General features: G+C 40.9%; 2 protein-coding genes across 2 annotated transcripts; both read right to left on the reverse strand.

Annotated features, from left to right (window-relative positions):
- Positions 1 to 922: 922 nt before the first annotated feature.
- Positions 923 to 6769, reverse strand: LOC123869069 (WD repeat, SAM and U-box domain-containing protein 1-like). The gene is made up of 11 exons (XM_045911805.1): positions 5907 to 6769; positions 5463 to 5843; positions 5103 to 5212; positions 4881 to 5028; positions 4351 to 4526; positions 3787 to 3956; positions 3287 to 3474; positions 2592 to 3236; positions 2015 to 2121; positions 1667 to 1796; positions 923 to 1161 (listed from the first exon to the last, which is right to left on the reverse strand). The coding sequence occupies exons 1-11, from the start codon at positions 6454 to 6456 to the stop codon at positions 1016 to 1018; spliced, it is 2751 nt and encodes a 916-aa protein (XP_045767761.1). The 5' UTR covers positions 6457 to 6769; the 3' UTR covers positions 923 to 1015.
- A 3473-nt stretch (positions 6770 to 10242) lies between these two features.
- Positions 10243 to 26895, reverse strand: LOC123869212. The gene is made up of 6 exons (XM_045912031.1): positions 26725 to 26895; positions 16614 to 16762; positions 14607 to 14721; positions 13531 to 13729; positions 12883 to 13045; positions 10243 to 11449 (listed from the first exon to the last, which is right to left on the reverse strand). Exons 1-6 carry the CDS (start codon positions 26729 to 26731, stop codon positions 11342 to 11344), a joined length of 741 nt encoding a protein of 246 aa, XP_045767987.1. The 5' UTR covers positions 26732 to 26895; the 3' UTR covers positions 10243 to 11341.
- Between the last annotated feature and the right edge of the window lie 508 nt (positions 26896 to 27403).

Here is a 27403-nt window from a genome sequence, read left to right on the forward strand (position 1 = left end):
TATAAGTATCAAAACATTTCTCTAATAGGTTTTGGGTGGATACCAATAAGTCACCTGACTCAAAAAGATATAGGTAACAATCATCAAAATATTTGTTTTAAACAAGCTTTCATAATTAATTGTTTTATCTGATTCGTTCGTATGGAAATCCTACATAAAATTATGAATAGAAGTCTCTAAATATTCTCTATTTTTCCATGGATTAGCATAATATTTCTCCGTGATCAAGAATCAAAGTGCAAATAAAGTTATCGCTCCACATTACTTCCACAATTGGATCTTAAAACCGCAACGGATAGACAGATATATTTTCTCATTTAATTATATTAAATTTAAGTATGAATTTAAATAAAATCATAGTAGATAGATAGAAAATTTTATTGAACACAAACATGAAATAACCCAGACATAGTAGGTAAGTAGACAAAGATTACTTTTCCTGGTCGTACAAGTCTTTAAAGCAAATAGAAAACGCAAGAAAAGGGTTGTAGAGTGTCTAACAAAAGCTGAGTATTTTTAGCATTTTTAGAAAAATTAAGGATCGACGGCAAATGTTACATGTTGTTTTTATAATCTCACCTGGTTTTGATACTTAAAATGTGAAATCTAACTGTCCGTCCGTCTAATGTCTGTCAATCAGCGAGCTAGTTTTACGAACCGAATAGGTCGGGAGTTTAAACTTTTAGTGTTTCTATTGCCGCTATGATAAGTAAGATGAAAATGGCCATTTAATACATTTATTTATGAATAAAAAAACTAAAAATTAAATACATAATCTTGTGGATGGTACGGAACCGTTCGTGTGCGAGTTCGACTACACTTGACTGTTTTTTAAAGCAGACGTTTCCCACAAAGCTTTCTCTAGACAGATTCTTAACAAGTATACAGTTTAAGATTTAAACTGCACATTTTTACCGGTCAATCTCCTTCAAGCTACTTGAGACTGGCAAAGTACATTGTGCTGTTGTGGCACTGAGAAAAGCCATATATTATGAGAAGAAGAAGAACAAGTATGTCACTGGTCGCAGTGTTGGTCGCTGGTTGGTTGCGGCTGCAGTAGTGGCCAGCTGAGGAAATGCCGCAGCGCGTCCCGGACGCCGTAGTTGGGAGCCACGGCGGCGCTGAGCAAGCGGCGCGCGGTGACCGGCGACACCAGCTCCTCTGAACATCAACAATACAGAACGGATCTAGTTGAAACTTCTTACTTTCAGCATGACTGCTAAATTATAATTACTTTCAGTTAATGAAATCATTATTTTTCTTCCCCGCGATTTCACAAAAGATTTTTCACGGAAAATGATTTTCTGCACCATCGTATTGCTGCAACCAGAATTCGTCAATTTTCAACCGAGTTCAAAAAAGGACTTCATTGCGTCGGCGGTGTAGCAAAAATTGGTGTGACTCGTTGGGAAATGCATCGAAAATGTTTTCCCAACGAGTCACACCCACAGCTATGAATTAATAATCAATTTTCAAAATAAAAAGATATTCAAGGACCCTAAATTGCAAACATCAGTGAGTTTGCAGAGAACAAAAATAACATCAACAATTATATTTTCCTATAATATTATGTATATCTCCTGAATGAAATCATTGCCCACTATCTAGAGCTCAGATATACAGAAAATATGCGCTATTATTGTTATCGATTCATATGCATGCTTACCGCTGCCACTCGCTAGCCGCCAATGCAGGAAGCTCTGTCGATCATACGTGAACCCATCCGCTGCACGCGCCGGCTCGCGCATCACGCGGTGTGACAGCGGACAACGCAGCGCGTGCGGCGCTGCACTCTCCTGCACAGTCACATTTTACTCTTCCTGTCATCATACCTCCCCATAAATAAAATGGCAAATAATAGTCATTCATCTTATTCAGTTTTTGGCTAGTCAACGAATGCTCAAAAAGGGTAAGTAGTGTGCGTGGAAGGAGGCAGAGTTTTTGACTTCAGGGTTGTGCTATGCTGATCTATATGTGCTGTGCCGTGTTGTGCCGATGATGCATAAGTACGTACCAGCTCATCGGGCAGAGCGTCCCGGCGGAGCCACAGGATTTCATCCCGTAATCGCTCCAGGATTGCATCTTTTCCATCTGCTTTTATCGTTTCCTCATCCTCAGATCCTACAGTATTACAATTTTAATGAACAGAACTTTTTTAACTAAAGATTTTTTAAATTGAAAAATTTACAACAAAACTTTAAGCTAGCCTTATCTATGTAAATACTGTAATCATGTGGCATGGTCTCAAGAATACTGGCTGCATTTCCGTGTTGGATATAAAAAGAGCCAGCCCTTCTACCACCAGGTGACGCAATAAACCACGATGAAAAATCTTTTTACCATTAAGACTCCACGACCCCAAGGTGTCCACGGCAAACGGAACAAAAAATTACACTAGATAAGAGATGCATACTTACTTGCGTCAGTTACCAGTTTCAGCCAGTTTTGCTGCGAGTGTCTTGATGCTGTATCCCTGATATAATACGGGGTCACGTTGCGTTCAGGACCCGGTCCCGTTCCCAGCCAGCAGAACTAAATAAATCTATGTTATCTATTCTATAAGAATGGGTCAGAGAGTGCATGTTTCGTACCATAAGTAAAGACTTGCAGCAGCTCTTGCAACGGTGTATCCAGCAGCTCCGCACCCGATAACGCGGCTGAACGCGCCGAGTCCAACAGCCGGGTTTCCTCCGCCTCAGATATGAAGGTGCCTGGCGGTCTGGTGACATACTCGCGCAGCCACCGTGTCACTCCAGCCGTCCCCCAAACGCGGGGCTCAGCACCTTCGGTTCTATCTAGCTCAGTGTCTGTTGGAAGCTGCCACAGGGTCAGCGAGCCTGACTGCGAACCCACAGTTAGGAAGGGGGCAACAGAGTCCCCGAACAGGCACACGGCGAGCGCACCGCCAACGTCTGTAGGTACGGCGAACAATGCACGCACTTCTAATTGGTCTTTATTCACTTCCACGCTCCACACGCGTGCCCAGCGGTCATTACCACCAGTGGCCAGCACGTCCCCGGCACTACTCCAGCGCACGCATTGTACAGCACCTTCGTGCGCCGCCAGGGAGTGCGCTTCCGTTAACTGCCCATCATTATCATCCACGACTGCCCACCAAAGCTTCACCAGCGCGTCCTGTCCACCCGTCGCCAGTAAATATGATTCACTTCCCTCGTCCTCGTCACGTTTCTCCACGCTAGGGTTGAAGTCACAGCTAAGCACACCTGCACCATAATGAATTTATGAAGTTAGTCATAATCAAGCTACTTTGCTCTGAAATCAGTACTTTGTATTCTCGTATTATTCGAATGCAACTCGCCAAGATCGTGCGCGTCGGTGCACGAGGCCAGCACAGCGGGGCGCGGTGGCGCGGCCAACAGCAACAGCTCGCCTGCTGCGCCACCACATGCGCATGCGCGAGCTCCACGCGCCCACGCGCAACACGTCGCCGCCGCAGACAGCGCCGGGTATACGCTGCAACACATGTCGTGAATACCTTAACATCGCTTACAACTATGGGGATTGCAATCCAGTGGCATTTTCAATCCAGTTGGATTTATGCTGGATCGAATTAAATCCAGTGCGAATCCGCATCTATCAGTTTTAACAAAGAAATCAAAGAGTTTTTATTTTACTGTAAAAACTTTGGGAACTAATACTAGTAACTACATAGACTAATACTAGTAACTACCTATACCTACATACTTTCTGGATCCAGCATTGCAAAATTCTAATAATACAAGTCGATGCCGTTGCGTTACGACTCTATCTCAGCCCCAACTTAACTGCAAAGGATCCGGGGTGACGGGGTCCACACCCCACACGGCCGCCACCCCGTCGTCACTAGCCAGCAGCAGCAGCAGTGGCGAGCAGCGCGCGCCCCTCACCCCGCCCCCGCCGCCGCCGTCCGGCGCGCCCAGCCCTGCCACCGACAGCGCCGCCAGCGCACAGCCTGACTGACGCCACAGAATAATATTATAATATTACTATACGTACTAACGCATAAATATACACCTCCCTACGGGAGAAATTTGAACGCCTCCACCGTCCACACGCGTTGAAGTTGACGGGCAGCAGGGGTTCGGGTCTGCAAGCAGCTCATGCTTATAAGCATAGGTATGCCGCGTAAAAACCGATAAAGTATAGGTTATATATTAATAAAACTGTCATAACCTTTCCAAGTTAGCCCGCTTCCATCTTAGACTGCACTATCAGTTACCACTAGGTGAGATTGCAGTCAAGAGTTAACTTGTAAATAAATAAAATCTCGTCGGAATAAGAAAAATCTCGTTATCTTAATTTGTACTCTTTGATAAGTCCTGCTCATCCATGTGCCCGGCAGCGTCTCACCTCCACGTCCCATAACCTGGCACAGCCATCTAGCCCTCCACTCAGCAGCACGGTTCCGCTCGCGTCGAAGTCTACGGCCAGCGCGGGGTACGCGTGCGCGAGCAGCTCATGCTGCAGCACCAGCATCCCATCCGCCGTCTGCCAGCCAAACACTCGCACCCGCCCGTCGCTGAAACCTCAACGCGGAACTCGTCAGACTCAACACCAAACAGCGGCAACAAGTCAAACAGAAACCGTTCCGTAATACACAACCCCAACATCGTAGGTGCTGCCCAACAAGTCACACCCAATCGAGTCACACCGTTACTAGTTGCAACTTTTTTATACATTAGCATTCCCAACGAATCACACTGTACCTGTGGGTGTGACCCGTTGGGAAAAAAAATCAATGGATCCCCAACGAGTCACACTGTAATACTGAGTGGGACTCATTCGGAACCCCACCTAGGTTTAAGTTGCTACATTAAAGGAGTTGTGAATTATGGGAAGGAAATGAATGATACAGCATGCTCGTATTCATACATACCTGCAGGCGGTGGCCAGCCGGTCCCCCGAGGCGACGACGCAGTTGACGGCAGCGGGGTGCAGTACCCGGTGCACGCGCTGCGGCTCCAGCACCGTGCCCGGCGTGCTCTCCGCACCGCCCGCCGCCGCCTCGTCGTCCACTGGCCCGATGCCCTGAGTCAAACCACGCTAAACAGAATCTGTCCACGGAAATAAACTTTGTATCACTTTGTCTGTTAATGTTGTACCTCGAGATCGCCCAGACCGAAATGGTCGAGGGGCATACATGTCGGATCCAGATCGTCATCCAATGAGAAGCTGCCCAGAGACCACGTGCGGATCGATCTGTCATTGGAACCTGCAACGACCGCACAAAATTATTAGATTCCCACGAAATTCTTTATGGCCGAATCACTACCTTGCTAGTTGCTACCCATATTATAAATGCGAAAGTGTTTGCTTGTTTATTGTTGGTTTGTCCTTCAATCACGTCGCAACGGATCGATCTGATTTTTCGCATGGGTATTTATTATAGTTGGGGAGCGACTAAAAACCTAAATTCACGCGAAGTCGCGTGCATCAGCGATAGTATTGCTATAAGTGGGTACCTGTGACAATATATCGTAAATCATCAACGAGGGCGATACAAGTGAGATAGCGTGCATGCGCGTGCAGCACGCACAGACACGCGCCGGAGTCCGGCGTCCACAGGCGCGCCGTGCGGTCCAGCGACGCGGACGCGAGCACGCCGCGCGCCCAGCTCAGCGCCGTCACCGCCGCCGTGTGCCCCGACAGCGTGCCCGCCGCCGCCACACGTCGCGCGCGCCCCGCGCCAAGCACGCGCCACACGCGCACCCGCGCGTCGTGCCCGCCCGTGGCCGCGCCGCGCGCCCAGCCCGCGCCGCACAGCGCGCCCAGGTCGTGCGCGCCGTCCTCCCACAGCAGCGGCGCCGGGCCCGTCCCGCCCTCTGCACCCGCGGACGACAACTCTGAACACGATCATATCAACATGAAGTATATCCTCTGAATGCCGCTGATCTGAACAAACTAACGAAGTAATATGCTGAAGTATTCACCTTCAAAATCATACACTTTCAAAACACCCTCCGTGCAAGCGGTAAGCAAGAGAGCCGCTCCTGCGAGTGCCACCACGGCGTGCAGTGCGCCCTCGTGTGCGCGCACGTGTGCTAGCAGTACACCAGTGCGCACCGCCCACACGCGCAGCGCGCCGTCGTCATGGCCGACGCACAGGCGCTCGCCCGTAGCCCAACGCACGGCGCGCGCGGCGGCCACACCCGGTGCCGCCAGCACGCGCCGCGTTTGCAGTGTGCCGCGCGCTGCCCACACGCGTGCTGCGCCATCCACGCCCGCCGTAGCCAGCAGCACGCCCGAGTGCGCGAATTGCACCGCTGTGACGCCGTAGCGATGAGCGCGCGTTTCGCCCACCGCCAGCCAGCCCGTGCCGCTGCGCCAGCGCCACAGCCGCAGCGCGCCGTCACCGCCACCCGCCGCCAGCAGCGCGCCGCACGTCGCCGCGCACGCCACGTCGCCGCGCTGCACTACCAGCGTCGCTGTCAACGTCGGCTCGCCGCGCAGCGCCATCCTGCCACCGCCGCGCCGACTCGCTCATGCAACGCCACGCTTCATTGATGACTATGACGAACCATGTATTGATTCAATGTGTATAGAATACATAAATAATAATATTATTGTAAGTTACCTATAACAAATGATTTTTCAATTGTGCCATTGAACTTATGGGAAGCTATAATGTAAAGATATCGACGAGCTGCCACCGCGCCACGGTGTGGGTGTATGCACGCGTGGTAGCGACCGCTGACGTGGTCACTACTCACTGCTCGTATCGATTGCAGATGCGACCTCGCACGCGAGGGCTCGTTAATGTAAGTACATAATAATATATGTATGTACAAACTTAACAGGTGTCATGTAAAAAGCTTTTGCCCTAAGAGCTTGTGGCGGGGATGTGTCCGCGCATGTGTGTATTCTTTTCTACAGTGTATGAAACCAACGACAACCAATGACCAATGAACCAAGACAATGAATGACTGACGAACCAACGCGCGGTTAGACAATCGACCCCGCCACTGATATCACATCTCTCGCCGTACCTATTATGCCACTGTTTCAAAGGATATAGAATAATGGCTGAATACCTATAGAATATAGCATTTATTTCCTCCCCACTACTACTGCCCCGAAAACGTAGTTGTGCTTTCGGCTGTACCTGAGCGCTGGACTCTAGAGTGCAGATCCCCCGTCTACTAGTGTTTTCAGACCAAGTTCTGTACCAGGAGTTACCTGAAGAGACCCACTATAAGCTCCCGTGTTATTTATTATGCCACTATTCCAGAGGATGCCGAATAAAGTTTATTTTGCATAATTTTTCTTTGTATGCCTTCCAACCTACCTTTGTGCACCTAGTTATTTTGGAAGTGTTTTGGAATAAATCTTGTATACACTTTCATATTGGATGTTTTCTTCCATGAGTATGTCGCTTAAATTACTGTAGTCAAGGACGCAATCTCAACAGGCTTCCTCCCTCAATTATCAAGGGAGATATTGTAGGGCTTAGGCGAGGTTTATGCAGAAATTCAATTATTTATAGAAAATATACTGTTATTAATGATAGAAGACGGAATGGCAAATATCGCGAACCACTTTCTTTTAGCTGTGCTACTAAGCAGGTTACTTATATCTTCCTTCCTACTACAGCTAGGTTAAACTTACATTATTACTTATACAATTACTTATACAATTCAGATTCGAATCTTGTTTTTGCAAATTGGATTGACCTTGTAAGCAGCCTCTTTTTCTTTTAACGGCTAAACCATATCATGGTGGCGAGGCGTTGCTAGATAAGAAAGTTTGAAGACCGGGTGTGGTTGCACTCATTAGGACACAGGTCTTCATTATAAATTACGACGTCCACAAGCTGACCATGATGATGAAGACTGGAAGACAATGAGATGATGCAAGCTACAGGTGTGCCGTTTGACTGGGACGAATCGTGGGGAAGGGTGACAGCGATGTTGAATTCCTTGACTCTTACATCGACTGTCAACCTCCAGTATCTCGCGCTCTGTCTCACAAGCCGTGTCAGTAAAACGTTATTCAAGTCCCGCTGTCCCCGTTAACGGGGACACGGCTAACGGGGACAACGGGTTTACACCTACCTACCAATATCCATTTCAGATGAAAGGGTTACCCTAGTTCTACATTGCGATGCTGTTCAAGCGCCAAACTCCAAAGTATAAATCCAAGCTAAAATAATCGACAATAAGGCGCAAGAGCGCACGCAGCGCATTAATCAGTTTGAAAATACGTCTGACGTTAATAGCATGATTCAGCGGCATCGGGCGCTTGAAAAAATTCTGATGATATATACGAGTAGAGGTAGGCACTGACGTACTCTGTTTGACGACCTCCCTGACACAGTGGTAAGCGCTGTAGTTATGAGCACTACCACTTTGGAAATTATTATTTTCTAAATTGTCTCTGGTCTGGTCTGGTGGGAGGCTTCGGCCGTGGCTAGTTACCATCCTACCAGCAAAGTCGTGCGCCAAGCGATTTAGCGTTCCGGTACGATGCTGTGTAGAAACCGAGCATAGGTGTAAGTTTAATTTAACTGCCATAGCCCTTCCAAGTTAGCCCCTATCCATCTTAGGCTACATCATCACTTACCATCAGGTGAAATAGCAGTCAAGGGATAACTTGTATAAGAAAAAAAAAATCCCTGCTTACGCATTTTGACAGCGCGCCCGATGCTGCCAATGTCGCTCATAGATTAGTTTTATGGATCTTACGGCTCTTGCACTTTCTGCGTATCTAGCGGCGAGGCGATGTGCTATGATCTTGCAAAGTACTTACCAAAATTTTCTTGTTATAAACTTCTACTATTAAATCTCTTTATACTTCAACCGACTTTTTTCTGATAAAAGTTAGCAAGTTTTCTATTTACGTAGCGAAATTATTATCATGAAACTTGAAGATATTTTTCTTACAAGTTTAAGATAAGAACTTGATATCCTGGGCCAAAATCTGTTGATATTGATAATAAAAGAGTTCGCAACTTTTTCGATTCCGAAGATTTTTATCTGTCACCTGGCTTTTAGTAATAGAGTCCTGTTGTTGGCACCCTTCGAGTATTATTGAGCCTCCGCAATCTATTCAACTTTAAGGGTGTCTTGCAGGGGGTTGCCACGATCCTGAGTGTCTGGCAATGCATAACGTGATTTGTAATACTATTTTGATGAACTATAAAAAATTTGACTTACTTATACTCTGAGGAAAGATTTTATACGCCTTTGTTACCTATTATCTGCCAAAGCCACCATAATCCAAACATCATAGTCACTGATCGCTCCTCCCTGTGTTGGGGACAATGCGCAGAGAAATTTTTAGCTTTTATAAAATAACGAGGGTCTAGCCCTCCCGGGCTCTTAGTCAATTTTGTACAATCTTGGAAACAGATTAGAGATTAATAAAAATGACAAAAAGCAATGGACGACCTAAGTGCTTTTCGTCATAAAAACTTTTTTTCATTTTAACAATTGTCCTGAAATGGTTGTGAACTTCAAACTTCGTAACTTTAATAACAAATGGGCGGTCGGGTCTCACTCCTACATCTATTACTCCTTTGTCAACTGCTACGTCGACGGAATTTTGTATTAAATGTATACTTGCGTAACTAGTCTGCTGCTTTACTTATAAATAAAAACCTCGAACAAACATTTTGCATCTCTAGAGTATAATATTATATGATTTAGTAAATAATTTTTTTCGTGAACACGATGTAACCATAAATTCATGGTTTTCGAATATTTTTCTTTGCTTATGCTATATTTAAGACCTACTTGCATTGCCTTGCTAATTTTATGAATCTAGGTCAACGGGAAGTACCTTTCTACCCTATAGGTTGTTTTCTTGACAGACACGACGGACAGGCGGACAGACAACAAAGTGATCCTACAAGGGATCCCTTTTTTTCCTATTGTGGTACGGAACTACACTAATGGTAGAACTTTGTTACCGCGAAATGATAAAGAAATCATGATATTATGAATGAAAAACCTAATTCCTGAAGTTCTTCAGGCTAATGGCGTCGCTTGCTAATCTCCGAGCAGGTTTCTGCAATTTGTGTATCTTTAAAATCGGCTAAGGAAAACTAAAGTACTTTATAAGGCCTGGTGGAGTTTGGACTGGGGCAAGAATCATACAAAAGGACTCTTTATTTCTAGGTATACAGTTACAAATCTTCAATATTTTATTAAAAAACTTGACACATTATTAATTAATTTTTGTCAACATAAAAGTCCCTCTATTTTTTTTGTGGAGATTAAGTAATCAATAAATAGGTAGGTACATAAGTATAACATAAAAATAAATTTTTCAGCTCTATACATTTACACAATATATTATTTTACAGACAAATATACGTATTTAGCTTTAATATACAATTAAATATTTATCACATTATCTTTTACAGGTCATGATCCAATGACGAGTCTTCAATACCACCACACCACTGTATGTATGTGGTTAAATTCGATTGTCAATAGCCCAAATATTGTAAACAAAATGTATTCAGTGTGACGTAGGTACCTATTGCCTGTGTGATTTTTAAGGCCTCATTCAGGGAGACGAGGGTAATTTTGCCACAGTTATGGTTCGGTGGCGTGGCCTGTCTTGTAGTTCTTTCGTTTATGGAAAAGCGGGTGGTGGCGCTCACAGTGATGCCTGCAGAACCCATAGCACCAACAGTGCGTATGTAGGTACGTCAAGGTACGCTCGGACGGGACAATGACATCCCAATAGCACGGAATTATTATTTGAACAAGTTTATACAAAACTAGATGGTGCCTGCGACTTCGTCCACGTGGATTTAAGTTTTCATAAAAATCCCGTGGGCTTTCTTTGAAATTTGGAAGTCTTTGCTTTTCCGGGATAAAAAGTTGCCTATGTCAATTTCAGGGACGCGAATTAAGTAGGTACTTACCTCTGTACTAATCGGTTAAATGGATGGACCGTTAAGAATTCCGTGGGTACTCTTTGATTTTCCGGGATAAAACGTAGCCTATATCCGTCCCCGGCTAATTCTGCACCAAACATCTGAATCAGTTAAACTATTGGGCCATGAAAAGCTAGTAGACAAACAGACATACAGTCAGACAGAGAGACACACTTTCGCATTTATAAATTAGTATGGATGTGGAAGTATGGATGAAAAATTTCACAACCCAAAGGAACCCCCATCAGGAGTGTCTTAACAGCACTTAATTATTTCTCGATCATTCGTTCGGATATGTTGGTGCTAAGATCGTAAAGTTGGTTCGTCCACGAACCTCAAGGGCGGGCGTCATCTCTCTGTGCGTATTTACGCTGTATGAGCTTTCTCGCCAAAGGATCATCGGTTCACATTTCATCAAACACCCAATATTTACAGTCCATATTTGTAAATTGCACATCAAGTGGGCGGGTCGGGCGGTTGGTTCTTCTCCCTGCTGAGAGGGCTGCCTTCAGGACAGCCGTCGCCGCTGTTGCCGCTGTTGATCGCCACTGATGTTAGAGGCACCTGGGAAATGATTAAGACACTTCGCTTTATTAGGGCCCTAGTCGGAGTGGGAAAGAGGGTAACTCTAACAAAGAGATAGTAGGCATTATATAATAAATTATATCAAGCGGACGAAGTTTGGGGTAAAAGCTAGTAATGTATAAAATTCAACACACGCACAACCTAAATTACTGCGTTTAATTATATTTGCACACCTCAGCTATAATTTTCACGAAGTGATTAAGAGATATCTTTCCTTTTGTCTGAAGATTCAGGAATCTGTGATTCTTACGACGCTGACAATAAAGATCATATTTCTGTGGTATTTACCTAGTGTTCCTATTGTTTTAGGGAGGCCACATACGTGAGAGGAATTTGTTATGAATTGTCTGAGACCCCGTTAATCTGGTTCAGAATATCTCTGATGGCTTTTATTTCTGAGGTTATTTCAGTCAGTAAGTTTATTTCACAGTTGAAAGATGAACCGCAAATTCCTAAAACATACTCATTGATAAGTCTAAAACTTTTGAAGATTCTTGTTCAAAATATTTTCTGAAGAATTCTTTGAAGTTTCTCAAGATTTTTGTTCAAAATAAAAATAATAGTGTGGGGCTGTTCATCCGTGCATCTTGAATGCATCTGACAGACAGGTATACAGACAAACAGACACTTCGTTCGCGCAATTTGGACTTTACACTTGGGAATAATGTAGCTATCAATCAGTGAAATAATTTTCAGAATCAGAGTATTAGTTCCGGAGATTACGCCCTACATCCAAACTTACACACTTTACCCCTATATAACATAAGTGCAGATTAGGGCTTTAGAGCTAGTCTCAATGTCCCTCGCACGTCGTATCGTGGGTGTCATCGATAGACCCTGACAGCAATCAAACGACGATTAAGGTTGGACAAACAACATCACAACCAATATTAGTTCGATCTTCGATGCTCGTGCAAATGAATATGGCTTCGTTAATTACGCAGGCTTTTGTACACGACTGTACAGCATGTTTTGATTCGTAATAACTCTCTCTCTCTTTGTTGTATTAATTATTACTAGACGATGCCTGCGACTTCGCCCGCGTGGATTTAGGTTTTTAAAGATCCCGTGGGAACTGTTTGATTTTCCGGGATAAAAAGTTGCCTATGTCAATTACAGGGACGCAAGCTACCTCGGTACCAAATTTCATACAAAGGTTAAGCGGATGAGTCTTTAGTAATCCCGCGGGAACTGTTTGATTTTCCGGGATAAAAAGTAGCCTATATCCGTCCCTGGGATATAAGCTAACTCTGTACCAAATTTCGTCAGAATCGGTTAAACGTGAAAAGGTAGCAGACAGACAGACAGACAGACACACTTTCGCATTTATAACATTAGTATAGATTATTTCTGAGGTCCGTTATTGATCACATAATAGTAGGGGTTTATGGAAAAGTAGTTTTTATACTAACCATAGATACAGCAGTACAGATATTGGCGTCGGAATGCCGCGGCGGCGAGAACGCGGCGTCAAACCGGATGTCCAGCTGTACCATGAAGAAAGCCGCGGCTAACGTTGTTATTGACACTGACAGCTGCGCCACTGCTACTCCTATACAAGTTTTACTGCTGCAACTGGGAACAAAAAGTATTTAAAACCTAATATTTATTCTATTTAATACAGCAGATTATAAAGGAACTGACTGACTGACTGACGTAATGTCATCATACTTAAGCTCAAATCACTGAGTCTGGAAAGAAAAAATTTTGCGTATAGGTTGTCTCTGAAACATAGATGCCCACTAAGAAAGAATTTTGTGACTTCCAAAGAGAATCTTTATAAAATCTAAATCTACGCAGTCAAAGTTCCGGGGAAAATAACTATTTAACTACATGTCTGAACTATTAAACTAGCATTAACTTCTGCACAAAAAAAAAAACTACTTAAACAGAAAAATTGTAAAATAAAAATATCGTTTTGTACAACAGCCTCAAATAGACCACTCAACTTGTGTTGGGAGTCTACGAATCTAAAGTACCTACTTCTACGGTGATTTCAGTAGTCGCCTTGTATTTTCGCACGTTGGCGTATAAATATCGCATATGTTTGTGTTTCTCACCCAAGATTCAATAACGATCTGATGCAGAACGCAAGCATAGCTATATGTGATGCTATCGCGAGCGTCCACAGCAGTGTCAGAGGTATGGCTGCGCAGGGCGAAGGCCCCAGGACTCTCCACGGCGCTCCCCAACTCCTCAGGGCTCTTGAACGAGCTGATACCCAACCGCCGAACCCTCGACTGTAGTAGACTGATGTAGCTGGTAAACAAATTAAATGTAAAAAAACCGGCCAAGTGCGAGTCAGAGTTGCGCGCCGAGGGTTCCGTACTACAGTCGTATTTTTTCGACATTTTGCACAATAAATCGAAAACTATGATGCATAAAACTGTGCCAGCATGGCCAACTTATGGCAATAACCCTTATATTTACCATCAATCACAGAGTTCCAACTTCCAATCTCTATTTCACACCTCTTTCATCAGAGTCGCCTAAGAAACTATGTCATCTAAATCACACATGATCGTAAAATTTCAACTCAATTTAAAGTAGCTTGGCTTGTAGATAAAGATACCTACTCAATGTAAAGGACACTCTCTATGTGTATTTTTTTTTTTTATTCTTGATTTTTGGGAGTTTTTCCATTTGGAAAATGCCACTCCGTAAGGCCACATTAGATACTTAACCACTTATCCACGTAAGGCCTTCTTGTACAGCCGTAACAGTGCCCTAGCCTCTTAATTCAGCACAGAGTCATCGAATGAAGCGACTGTGAGCAGTTATATCATTTTATCCAGATGAGCGCGTTCCTTAGATAAATTACTTACACTAACAATCAGTCTATTCAGGTGAATGAGATTGTATAGCGTAAACCTGTTTTCGATAGCATCAACCTTTTTTTAGAGAAAAATATAGAGCCTATTTTTCTAAAAATAAATGTACGTACCTAGTAGCAGAAAAGTGCTGCTGTGGGAAACAATTTACTGAATCGGTTCACTATAATTTAATTTTTAATAACCTCTTGAATCTAAGGAAAACTGAACCTAACACTAGTTTTATATGTACTTATAAATCATTTCAGAAGATTTTAGCAAAGAAGCTGTCTACCAAATATAAGATTATTAAACTAAAAACGTACCAGCTGCAAGTACAGTGACTGCTCCTGCTGGCACACCAAGTCCAAGTTCAGGCTTCTGTTTCTCTTCCAGCCACCCGACAGCGCCGACGACCAATCCTCCAATACCGCAGACTATCTAGAGTAAAAATGTTTGAAATTTGAGTTCTACATCTTTGGTTTACGAATGAGTTTGTTATTAAAGAGGGGATCAAGGCGCGGACCGAAAAATCCAAAGTTCTTAATTCTTTAAAGAAAATGAAGAGTTTTTTGGAAAGGATTAACCAGCGTCAACCCTCAGGGCTTAGAGCATTACAATTCAGTTTATCTTAAATTACAGATACAATTTTCTCTGTTTATTCTCCTGGAGTTAATCCACTTATGCGTTGAAGCCCACATTTGTCAAAGTCTGCGTCTGTACGAGTATGTTATCTAAAACCCTTGAAGTCGTTTGTCAGAGTTGGCGGTCCCGATTATTATCCCTCATAACTGACAACAGTCGTTAAATTAGCTCGAATATTAATCTTCTGAAAGTGTTGGGGATAAAATCGTGTAACAGGGTTGCTAAGTTACTAATCGTAGTAATAATATTATGTACTAACTACCTACCTACTTTGGTATATAAGTACATATAATTTTACAAGATGGTAAGGAAAATTTCTTATTTAATGCTCTCTTAAAATCTCTTTCTTAATGCTAAAAATCTAGTTGGTCATCAATCAGCTATGTATCGTAAGAGACTATATTTAATTATATATATATATTATAATAAATTAATTTTATTTGGCAAACCAAGGCTTAATAAACTAGATAGTCTTAAAATTAGATAACTTGAAGCTAGTTTTAATTTTTTTCATTAGCACTAAATTACTAAATTTAGAATTAAAATTTAAAATGGAAATAATTTTTTTTTATTCAAGCAAACTTTTACAAGTGCTTTTGAATCGTCAAGTAAGTAAATCTTTTTACAGGTAGTACCTGGTTCGGAATACCATTTAAGGCAGGCATTACTATAAAAATATTTTTTTTGGTAATATTACAACCAACCAATTAGACTTACATTTCATTACAATTACATTACATTACAGACCAATGTGTCAAGCTTTAATGTGATGTGTGTGTGTGTCTGTGTGTGTGTGTGTTATGTGAAAAACTCTTATGAGTTCAGAAGTCGGTACCTACCTACTTGGTAACAGCCAAAGCTTTTCAGACTCTATTTATACCCAACCACAATCCCAAGAAACGATTATTTCCAAACAAATAACCGTACCTACGTTTCCATGGATAATAATATTTTGCTATTTTCATACAAAGAAATCACGAACTGTTATAAAAATAAAATAGTAAATAATATCGTAGAATGAATAATCCATTTTCATCCTTAAGGAAAAGATTCTGTGAAAGTATCCCAGATATTTAAATGTCTTTTGTCGGTGGCCATATTTTTTGTTCCATGAATAAAAGGATTAAATTTACACGCACTAAGTAGTGCAGTTATTTATATTTCGTTTGAGACAAATTAATTTCTGTGATAGTTATGGAGGATAGAAAATATAAATGCTAACATAGATTTTGGACTTAACAGGATTTGTATAATATAATATAAAATACTTGTAAGAATAGCTTTATGCTATACTTACCTTTTGAATTTCATATGAAAAGAACAGGCAAGAAAAGTGAAGTTAATTGATGAATTAAATCCACTGATCTTTTTCTTCTATCTTTTCATATTCGAAAATTCAAAGGCCTCTTATGGGATTCTTTCAAACATACCAGCAGCCTACCAATGCCCATTTCCCCATAATGTTTGTTTAATAACTGATGTGACAGCTCCAGATTCTAGTATTTTGATCTGCCACTATGACTAGGCAATCGTTTAAAAAAAACATTGGCAAAGTTAAATGGGCTAACAAGCTAAGGTGCTTACTTACTTGCTTGTAGAACTGAGAGAGAGAGAGAGAGAGAGAGAGAGAGAGAGAGAGAGAGAGAGAGAGAGAGAGAGAGTAGAGAGTAGAGAGTGGGCTTACTTACTTGTAGAACTCTAACCCGGAGAGCCGTAGCGAACGGATAGATGCGTAGTCCGGCCGGCAGCGGCGCATCTTGCTCGTCGCCCTTGGACGCGCCGCTGACGGCGCTGCAGACGGACTGCTTGCGCGACCACATCGCTTTTGTGTTGATTACTGATAGAACAAAGAAGCATAAAAAAATAAACCAACAGCAAAACCTGGCCAATAGCCATTTAAGCAGTGACAGATGTTTTTTGTTAAGGGGCGGCAGGGGGGAATCTTCTATCGAACATCCTGGAAAGGATACGGATTAAGATTTTTACCTACTAAAACCCCCTCCCCTCGGTAATCAGCGCATAATGGAAGGCTCCGAGATCCTAGTCGTTAAGAGCCCGTTTCGGGATTCGGGAGATTGGTAGTTTAATCCCGGGCACACATATTTTTTTAATAAAAATAGCGAGCAAACAAACGTCACCTGATGCTAAGTGATTACCGCCTTCAGTGTGTGTGCCAAAGTGCACCAGGCACCCAGGTAGTGAGGTTGAAATTGCTTACGGTGGCGTGCGGTGCGGTTGTAGAAAAGATGGGTGGAAGTGGTGAATAAACAGTTAAATATCGTTTGCTTTAGTGGTGAAAGAAGACATCGTGAGAAAACCTGCATACCTGAGAGTTCTCCAGAATGTTCTCAAAGGAGTTATTTGGCCAGTTTGGTGGACTGAAGACTAAATTTTGCAAAAATTTTGATAGGACACCTGTGCTCAATTAGTGGGCTGGCGATGGGCTGATCATCATGATGATGAAAGTCTTACTGCACGTAGACGCTGCACATTGACACAAAATACTAACTATTACCCACTAATATTGGTAAAATATCAAAAGTTACCCAGTGAAGGCAAAGTCGTAAAAACCATGTTTGTAAAATCGATTGCTATCTGTGTTATTATCACTGAATATTGAGGCCATCAAAAAGATTGCAGATAAAATCCTTTTTTATTAAAATCCTGTTTATCCAACAATACACGTGTCATCTATCATCATAAGTTGAAACTTTGTGTAGTTGTTATTGACACTTGCTTGAAGGTTTCTGACCTACTTACGTACAACAACGTACAACAGGAGGCGCGCGAGATGCATTAGCTAGTAATTACATAAAATACTTATTTATTATACCTAAATGTGAAATTTTGTCTGTTCGCTTATTATGTTTTTATGGCTCAATAACTCAAACAGGTATAGGTTCCTGGAGAAGCAAATAGGTTTATTACGGGGAAGAAAAAGATAAAGCAATCGCGAGAAAATAAAATCTATCAGTCAGCCTGTTAAAAATTAGTAGCTACCTACTGAAAAGTTTGTTTCGAGTTTTTACAATTTTATTTTTGTAAATATTACAGCCTCATCTAATTACAGTACAAATCATGCCCATGTTTAAAAATATTTTTTTAATGAGAAGCACTTGACTGTTATATAACCTGTCCGGCTAAAAATTATATCCCCGATTATATCCACTGATTTCTATGACATCAGTGGATATAATCGGGGGATATAATTTTTATCTACTGCCCATGCTAGCCGGGCTGGGGGTAGATAAATTCATGATAATGTACTGCGATGGAACAAGCTTGATTTGGAAAGCGTATGACAACTAAATCCATCTTTATCATAAAAACACACGAAGCCAGGCTAGGTCAGCTAGTATTACAGTAAAAAAGAAAAACAGGAAAAATTATGGATTACGTGATCAAGGAAGTATCTTATCTGAAAAGCTGAAAGCCCGTGAAATTTAATCAGACCACGTTTGATTATTACCGAAAACACGGTTCGATGAAGGAGCTAACAAAATATAGCTAGCTTAAATTACGTATTTATACCTGCTGCGCCTAAAACCAGGGGCGGACTAAGGAAGAAGTGGAGTGGAGTTAAGTGGAGTTACCCCGGGTCTAGGGGCCTTCTAAATCAATAAGACGTCTTTTAGTGAAATCCCAAATTATTATGTTCAGTAAATAAAAGCAAGTTTGGAGTTGGAGTCCCCATTAAAAATTAAAAAATGTTAAAAAACTTATGAATACCTGCCTGTTTCGAAAAAAAAACACGCTTTGTTGTGCTCACGTTTTTATTTTGTACTAATATTTTGATTTGATCATAGTTTTTAATTTAGGTACAATTTAAAATTTTGGAATGGCTGTGCTAGTTTCCTTTTTTCTTTCAAAAGATACGTAGCCTAAAAAAATAAATATTTGCGCTCACTACGCTCTGGCTCTAATTTGGTGTTTAGATAGTTAAGATAAATGTTCATGTTACTGCCAAATTGAATGACAAAATTTTACTGACCGGAAAATCTTTTCTCATGAGACGGTTCGATAAAAAATTTAGCCCTGAAAAATCCCCTTCAAGAATCAATTCCTTGATGAGGCGACGCTTGTCTGAATAGTGCAGATTCCTCTATAACTTTACTTAAGTCTAGTAAATTGTTAAGCACAAGCTTCAAACTAGCTTGATAATATAGTATTCCCATGGCCACACAACAGTTAGCGAAGTTTAAATTACATAGTTGGTAATAGACGTTTAATTAACTACGTATTAACAATGTATTAGCAATAATACAACGCTTGCCCGGTGCCGACCTTGAAATTATTATTCAGTCTAATAAATATGTACCTACTTCCCTTTAATAATAATGTGATCCCGGTAATTTACATCAACCGTGAAAGACAGGCGTGTTCATAACGACCTACTTCATTTAACTAGATGTAATATTGCTTACTTATATAAAACCTACTGACATTGTGGCATATTATTGTAAATTGTACATTTGAAAAGAGCAACCGCCGAGTTTCTTGCTGGTTCTTCTCGGTAGGAACAGCATTCCGAACCAGTGGTAGATTATTTTGACGATTCGAAAGCACTTGTAAAAGTTTACTTAAATAAAAATGATTTGATTTGATTTGATTTAAGTCCTAATTCGCACGAGCGTTAAAAAAGCGTTGCGTTAAAACCCAGCGTTACGCTGACAATACAACAGTTCGCGATAAAAAAGCGTTGACGTGTGAACAGATTTGGGAATGCATTTGTTCTATTTGAACGCTTTTTTAACAGACGTTAAAAAAGCTCTCGTGCGAATGAGGCCTAAGTGTTCGTTAACGTACGGAGTGATTTTATTGTTAACTTGGCGGTGATTTAAGGGGTATGGTCACAGAAATCAAGGTATCTCTTCACTCTTGATTCGAAGGTGTATATTAAAAGCGGAAGAGAAAAGTTTCGGGGAAAACTGAAGCCGGAAGGGCAAGGTAAATAACTCAAAACTCAATACTACATTGTTATGTTAAGTTTTGATTCAATAGGCAATGTGGATGGATAAAATGTCTCTATGCATTGAAATATTAATTTATCTTCAATTAATTCTCTACGTGTGACCTAAATTGGTCAGGAGTAGAAGTCAAGATCTAAGTAATTACTATACCTACCTATCCACTATTCATGCCATTTAACTTCCCAGGTAGGTTATACAGATAGCTTTCTGTAATTGTATCTAGGCCCTTGATCCGAGTAGCGAAAGTCTCTTGAGACGACTATTAGGATTGTTAGCTAGTCGTTTAGATGTTGACCTAAACCACTAGTAATTCAAGGGATATGGCCGCAGAATTCAAAATAACGTAATAGAAATACCTACCTCCTCGCGGACAAAGTTTACTCGTATGAGAGAGCTAATACGGCAATGGATTCTCCGGCACTAGAAATACTGCCCCGTAAATACCGGGGAAATTTTATTGCGAGAATTATTGACTTACGAGTGTATATTATTATGGCGAGTGTATATTATTACTTAACCGTAAGGGCGTGCATTAAACAAATATTTACATAAAATAATTATGTTGATCGATTAGGATTATGTTGATTGTTAGGATCACTCCGATGCATGTCTGTCTGTCTGTCGTGTCTGTCAAGAAACTTATAGGGTACTTCCCGGTGAATCATGTTAGGCAGGTAGGTAGAGTCGCTAACGCGTGACGCTACCGTCACGTACTGTTGAATTTTTTTTTTTTTTTTTTTTTTTTTTTTATTATTTTTTTACAAAATATATACAAATAGAAGCTTAACTAAAACACCGAAAAAACCACAGAGGTTTGTCCTCGGTGCCTAGCTGCAACGAAGGTACATAAGGGTCAATAGGATTAGCACTAATATAAATAATTATAATATAATCTACATAGACATAGAAGACTCAGCCATCTAACTTTGCTAAAAAATATTCTTTTAATTTATACTTAATGTTTTTAATATCTATTTTTTTAATCAGCGTTGGAGGTAGTTCATTTATGAATCGCGGAACCAAGTACGCGGTGGTTCGCTCGCCGTAAGTATTGTTAGCGCGCGTAGTGTGCAGGCGGTTAGCCGTCATCACTCGCGTCTGTACAGGATGTTCTATTTTCCGGAGTATCTTCTCGTTGAAGAACTCCTCCTTTATCAATGAGCATTTAAACTGTTCCTGAACGGGTAATGTTTTACAGTGTTTAAATAGCCCTAGTTCATTGCCGTCGTATTTCGATTTGATGGAACTGGAGACAATAGTTTTTAAAATTCTTAACTGTAACTTATATATATTGTTGAGGTAAGTTTTATAAGTTCGACCGTAGCTACTGAGACCATATTGTACGTAAGTTAGAGCAAATGAGTTATATAGCATTAATTTGGTTTTAAATGGAATCCGTCGATTCAAGATAATTATATTAGCGAGAAATTGCCTTAGTTTGTTACATACATAATCTATGTGCAAACCCCAGTTGAATTTACAGTCAATGGTGAGACCGAGATAGGTATATCGGTCGACTAGCTCAATCGAAGGGCAATTACAACAGTTCAGATTATCACTGTGTAGACAGACATGATCGTGAGCTATAATTTTTTTAAAGGGGAGATATTTTAGATAGGCTGATCTGATGTGAATCAATTTGGTTTTTTTGACATTAAGAACTAAACCCGCATCGTGACACCACATGGTCAGGGTGTTGAAGTCCGTCTGCAATGCATCACAGATCTTATCAGGATCCCGGTCAGCGAAGAGGATGCAAGTATCATCCGCGAATTGGTAGCATGAACAATGCTGGATACAGTTTCTCATGTCATTTACATACGACAAAAAGTGCAACGGGCCAAGGACGGAGCCCTGTGCCGTGCCTTCACTAGCCACACGGGTGTCGCTGTAGGCGTTACCAATCCGTACATTGAATGTACGATTACGGAGATAGTCTGCGCACCAAGCGAGCAATGGACCTCGAACGCCGCATGTTTCTAATTTACTTTGCAGAAGATTATGGTTCAGAGTGTCGAAAGCGCGTGAAAAATCAATAAACAGTGCAAGGACGTGCTTTTTTTGGTTAAGGTATTCATTTACTTGGTCACTGAATTTTGAAAGAAGATCTATTGTTCCCTTTCCCTGCTGAAACCCATATTGATTGTGGTAAATGACTTCATTATTCTTATAAAACGCGTGAATTTGTTCGCAGATAAATTTTTCCACAATTTTATCTACCGACGACAAAAGCGTGATCGGTCGATAGTTAGAAAAGTCATTGCGTTTCCCTTTTTTAAAAACTGGTCGCACACATCCTTTTTTTAGACTGTCTGGGTAAAAGCCGCTTTTGACACTGCTGTTAATAAGATTTGCTATGGCCAAAGAAATCTTGTCACTAGCTGTTTTTATATGGCTGACCTTGATGCCGTCCGCCCCTGGTGCTTTGTTTACATTTAAGTTTTTAATAATCTTAGAAATTTTAGTGCTTGTCGCTTTCTGAAACAAAATGGAGGAGTTTAGGGACTTTCTATATAAATAAGGATCCAGAAGCTTGTTAGTGCAGGTTGGAATTATAGACTTAACGGCCATGTCGAATTCGTTTGCAAAGCCGTCAGCAATGGCCTTACAGGACAACCCTTGTGCTTCGAAGGCTTTTAAAATTGAATCATCTATAGATAACGATACACGACCCATCATCTCATTTATTATTTTATAGATATTTTTAGAGTTGTTAAAGCTGTTATTTATACGTTTAAGGTAATATGAATTTCGCCGGTCATCTAGTACTTTATTAGCTTTATTACGCGATTTTATGTAGTCTAACCTTAGTTTGTCATCATTAGGATTCTTTTTCCACAAGCTGAACAGTTTGTCCCTTCTATCACAAAGATTTATTACGTTACAGTCGATCCACGGAGCCCTAAATTGTTGTTTCCGTTGTTTATGGGTGCAATTTTTACTAGCCGTGACGCAAGCTTTCGCATGAGAATCAGTAATAAATTTAAGAATTTGATTAGGACAATTCATTGAATTAGTTTGCGCCCAGTCAACTTTATTTAGTTCATCAAATAAAACCTCGCGGTCAACGTACGCTTTCGAAACAACCTGTGCATTGCTAGGAGTAGGCACGGCGTCGTTTGCGCACGCGAACACAATAGCGCGATGGTCCGCCAGTACGACGTCCAGCGCAGCGGAGTACGGTTGTAATGTGGGGAATCGCGCAAAAATGTGGTCTATACATGATTTTGTTACTCGATTAAGTCTCGGTTCTATTCTAGTGTATGTCGTGATTCCGCACATTAAACCGGCCTCGCTCAATGTGTCCAGATATGAATCTGTGTATGATGATATGTTTTTTAGGTCGAAATTGGTGTCGCCGATAAGAAGAATATTGCTTTTGTGATCGAAGTGTGAAACATACTTACTTAATTCCTTTACAAAGATAATTTTGTTAGTACACGGTGGCCTATAAACTGCACACAGGACTGTGTCCTCATGACCTTGAAGTTTAAGAATCCCTGTAAGGTTTTCAAATGTGTTACTTTTATACAGGACGGGTGTGAATTTTATTGAGTTGTTGGTATAAACAATAATACCGCCCCCTTTCTTATTTATTCGCAGTCTTGGGTGCATGTTATAGCCAGTTATATTATATAAATGAACGATATTGTCAGAAATTCCAGCTTCCGTGACTATTATAACATCCAATGGAAAACTACAACTGTGGATTACTTGCAACAGTTTTGTAAAATTTTTAATAATGGATCTAATATTGATATGTAGGCATGTAAAGTTGAGTTTACTATGGCTGGGTATATTTCGAAAAAAATGATTAATAGATTTACAATCAAAAATTTCATTAACTTTAGACATGATTTATCGACAAAAATATGAATAATAGGTATATATAGTTATAATAAGAGACGTCGGGTAGGTACGCTTAAAAGATTAAATTGCAGTTTCCCTTAAGACTAGATCAATGTCTTGAAGACAACGAATATAAAAGATTTTACTATTGTTACTTTTCCTAGCACAAACCTTCCCGTCTTTGCACCATACAAATTGAAAAGAGTTGCGCAGTTTTAGTTTAGCATTAAAAAGTAGGGTTTTAACGTATTTAGTTAACGCTTCTCTCACAAACACACGATCGTCGGCCTTTTCTTTAACAACATTAGGCAGCACCTGCGCGACTGTAATACTTTTTTCCTTACTAGCTGTAATCCATTCGTTTCGAGCATTTTTTGTCTTGAGTTGTAGTAGGATGGTGCATGGTTTATCCTTGCCACTAGACAAACGTTGGGTCGACTGTATTACGCCCTTGTCTACGTTTAATTTAGATGCTACCGCGGTGATTACGTTGTCGAGTTCCACGGGAGGAAAGTCAGGCAAACCGGCGATTTCAAGCGATGCTGACAGCGCGTTTTGCTCGTTCTGCCTCGCGCCTTGTTCCAGAACCGCAACGCGAAGCTCCAGGTGTTTGTTTTTGTTAAATAAGTCTTGATTTTTGTTCTCGAGGGTTTTAATTTTAGTATCTTGAGCTTTCATCGAATGTTCCATATTATTGAGCTGATCATGTAGGAACTCTAAGGATGTCTCCAATTGAGAAATTTCTTCACGGAATGTTTTTTTGAGTTCTCTGCTGATGTCCTGGACCAGCTTTCGTGTGTCGATGACGGATTTTGAATGCAGGGTGTGCCCAGAATCCGAGTCCTCGTCCGCGTCATCATCAGGGACAATGAACGACGACCTGCGAGTCACGTTTAGTAGGCACTCCTCACAACTCCACTCTATACCCGTAGCGTTTTTTAAGGTATGCAGCTGCTTGTTCGAGAGTTTAGTGCATGATGGATCAGCGTGGACCACTTTGTTGCACCTGCTGCATTCCAGGCCAGGAGACTTTCTCGTAATGTTTTTGTTGCACGATGCACATTTTTTAACAACCATTTTATCTGCGTCTTACATAAACCTTAAAATTGCTTTGAGTCTCTACAGACTCAAAGCAATTCAACAGCTGCCTTATCGCATTGTTTTGACCAAGGCTTTACCCACTTATGCTTTAATTTACCACTTTTTGCGAGCTAAATTTTGAGATTCTAGGTCAATGACAGTTATCATAATTTTGTACGCTTACGTAGGCAAGTTTGAGCTGTTGTTCATTTTCGTTTCGAATATTTTGTCGCTCTGTAGTAACGAAAAGTTCATGAAAGTGGCTTCTCAAAAATTTTAGATTACATTCGTCACTTACCATACCATACAACTGGTAATAAATACCAAGCCATTCATTCCAGGAACGGCTTTTTACAGGTTGCCGCAAAACTGAGTTGTGTTTCAGAGGACGCAGTAGTTTCTATATAATTGTTTTTAACAAAAGAGCCCACATAATATTTCATTACATAATATTACTGAATCAGCTTTTTGTTGGATCCCGCAAACCGGATGTTCGTTCGTACAAACGTCCACCACTAAACGACATCCTGCAAAAACTGTTCTTGATCAGAAAAGAATGTTTGCCTTGGAGGCCACTAACACCATTCCAAGAAGGTTTGGATTATATTATAATATAATCATCTTTCATACATATATAAATGATAGGTATAATGAGATATCAACATACTGTTCTAATGACAAGGTCAAAAACTTGAGATTTTGTATGTACTTAGTTATTGAAACTGCACTATAAAGGAAAACTAATAAATAATTAGTTTACAGTTAAACCTACCTGATCACTATCAATTTCCGGAAGTTTGCGATATATTTTATTGAAGCTTCAAATTTTAGCTTCACATATTTTTACTTTTATTATATTAGGTTCTCGTAAAACGTTTATAAAAAGATATGAAGCTAAAATAAAAAGTTCTGGTGTAAAACAGGAAACTGTGTATAACTAGGTTAAGCGGTAGGTACTTCATGTTTGGCTCTGAATTTTTTACTAGGAGTGGTTGTGCGATGGAAATCCGGAAAATTTTTGCATTGAATTTAGTTGTAAATGTCTATAAGGTGGCTTTAAATGAAAAGTCTACCATGTTTAATTCTAATTAATTTATTATATTGCCATTTCGGATCGTATTTACTCCAATCTTGCAGAATTTAAATTCGATATTTAAATTGAGATTCCACATTTATATATAAAAAAACTTAAAATAGACTCGTTTAAGTAAAATAAGAATTCACCAGCTAGTCTGTTCGAAAGCTGTAGGTACGTAATCACATTTAAATACCTAGCGGTAAAGTGATTTTGTTCAACTCTAATACTAGCTATCTAGTATAAGAGTTCCCCAGAACTCTATAGTTCCCCAGAGATTTTACTAATACTTTATAAGCGAAGCCGAGTACCCAAGTCAAGTAGTGGAGAATGTTGTGTTTGATTAGCGGGAGTCCTCGAGTTCGATTCTTAGCAGATGCAATTTGGCAACTATTTTCTAAATTGTTTCTAGTCTGGTTTAGTAGGAGGCTTCGGCCGTGGCTAATGACGTGTAGTTAGCGTTCCAATACGTTGTCCCCTAGAAACCGAAGGATTTCATTAAAATGCTAAACCCCTTCCAAGCCCGCTTCCATCATAGACAGCATCGTCATGAAATTGCAATTTACAGTAAATGGCTGTTAGTCAACTTGATTAAGAATAAATCTCTTATTATAAATGAGAAAGTGTGTGTGTTTGTTTGTTTGTTGGTTCGTCCTTCATCACGTCGCAACATAGCAACGGATTGACGTGATTTTTTGCATGGGTAGGTAAATTTAAAACCTGGAGAGTGACATAGCCACAGGATACTTTTATCCCGGAAAATCAAAGAGTCCCCACGGAATTTTTAAAAACCTAAATCATCATCAATACAACTCGAAAACTCACCGGGCATTGATAGCTTAATCCGATCACGTCACATTACAAAATAATCACATCAATATTATTACTGGAATCATCGCTTGATTGAAATCAATTTATTTATAACCATGTTATTCCCATCCTACAATTCCCGTCCAGCGTAAAGTTCGGCGCACTGCAAGGGGACACAAACACCCGTTCCCTACCGCATCGGAAAAGCTACTGGTGCCAAACTGGATTAAGCTGGAACTGGAAGGGTGGAAAATTGTTTTCACAATCGTACATGCTTTATATAGGTTTATATTGGTGATACGCTGTTGTCAGTGGTTGATAAATGATAAGAAAGATGGGAAAGAGGTGATAAAGAAGTTTTTATCCAGAAAATAATAATATGGACGGCAAAGTGGTGATAGTTTCAACAGCTTTCCTGGCGCAATGGCCTTATTAGTCGGAGGCCCCCGGTACGATTCCCGGCAGGGGTTTGGAATTTTCTAAATATCTTCTCTTGTGGGAGGCTTCGGCCGTGGCTGATTAGCATCTTACTGGCAAAGCCGTGCCCCCAAGCGATTTGGCGTTCCGGTACAATGCCGTGTAAAAACCAAAGGAGTATAGGTTTAATGAATACTGCCATACCCCTTCCAGGTTAGCCCGCTTCCATCTTAGACTGCATCATCACTTACCACTAACTAACTTGCATCTGAATAAA

The sequence above is a fragment of the Maniola jurtina genome, chromosome 10 (genome assembly GCF_905333055.1).
Source record: "Maniola jurtina chromosome 10, ilManJurt1.1, whole genome shotgun sequence".
NCBI lineage: Eukaryota > Metazoa > Arthropoda > Insecta > Lepidoptera > Nymphalidae > Maniola > Maniola jurtina.

Coding starts and splice junctions, on each gene's coding strand:
- LOC123869069 (XM_045911805.1), bottom strand. CDS start 6,456: ATGGCGCTGCGCGGCGAGCCGACGTTGACAGCGACGCTGGTAGTGCAG. Junction 5,844..5,906: donor ATACTTCAGCATATTACTTC/GTTAGTTTGTTC, acceptor GATCGTGTTCAG/AGTTGTCGTCCGCGGGTGCA. Junction 5,213..5,462: donor TTTACGATATATTGTCACAG/GTACCCACTTAT, acceptor CGGTCGTTGCAG/GTTCCAATGACAGATCGATC.
- LOC123869212 (XM_045912031.1), bottom strand. Junction 14,722..16,613: donor TCCGGGTTAGAGTTCTACAA/GTAAGTAAGCCC, acceptor TTTTTACTCTAG/ATAGTCTGCGGTATTGGAGG. Junction 13,730..14,606: donor AGTCACTGTACTTGCAGCTG/GTACGTTTTTAG, acceptor TTTGTTTACCAG/CTACATCAGTCTACTACAGT.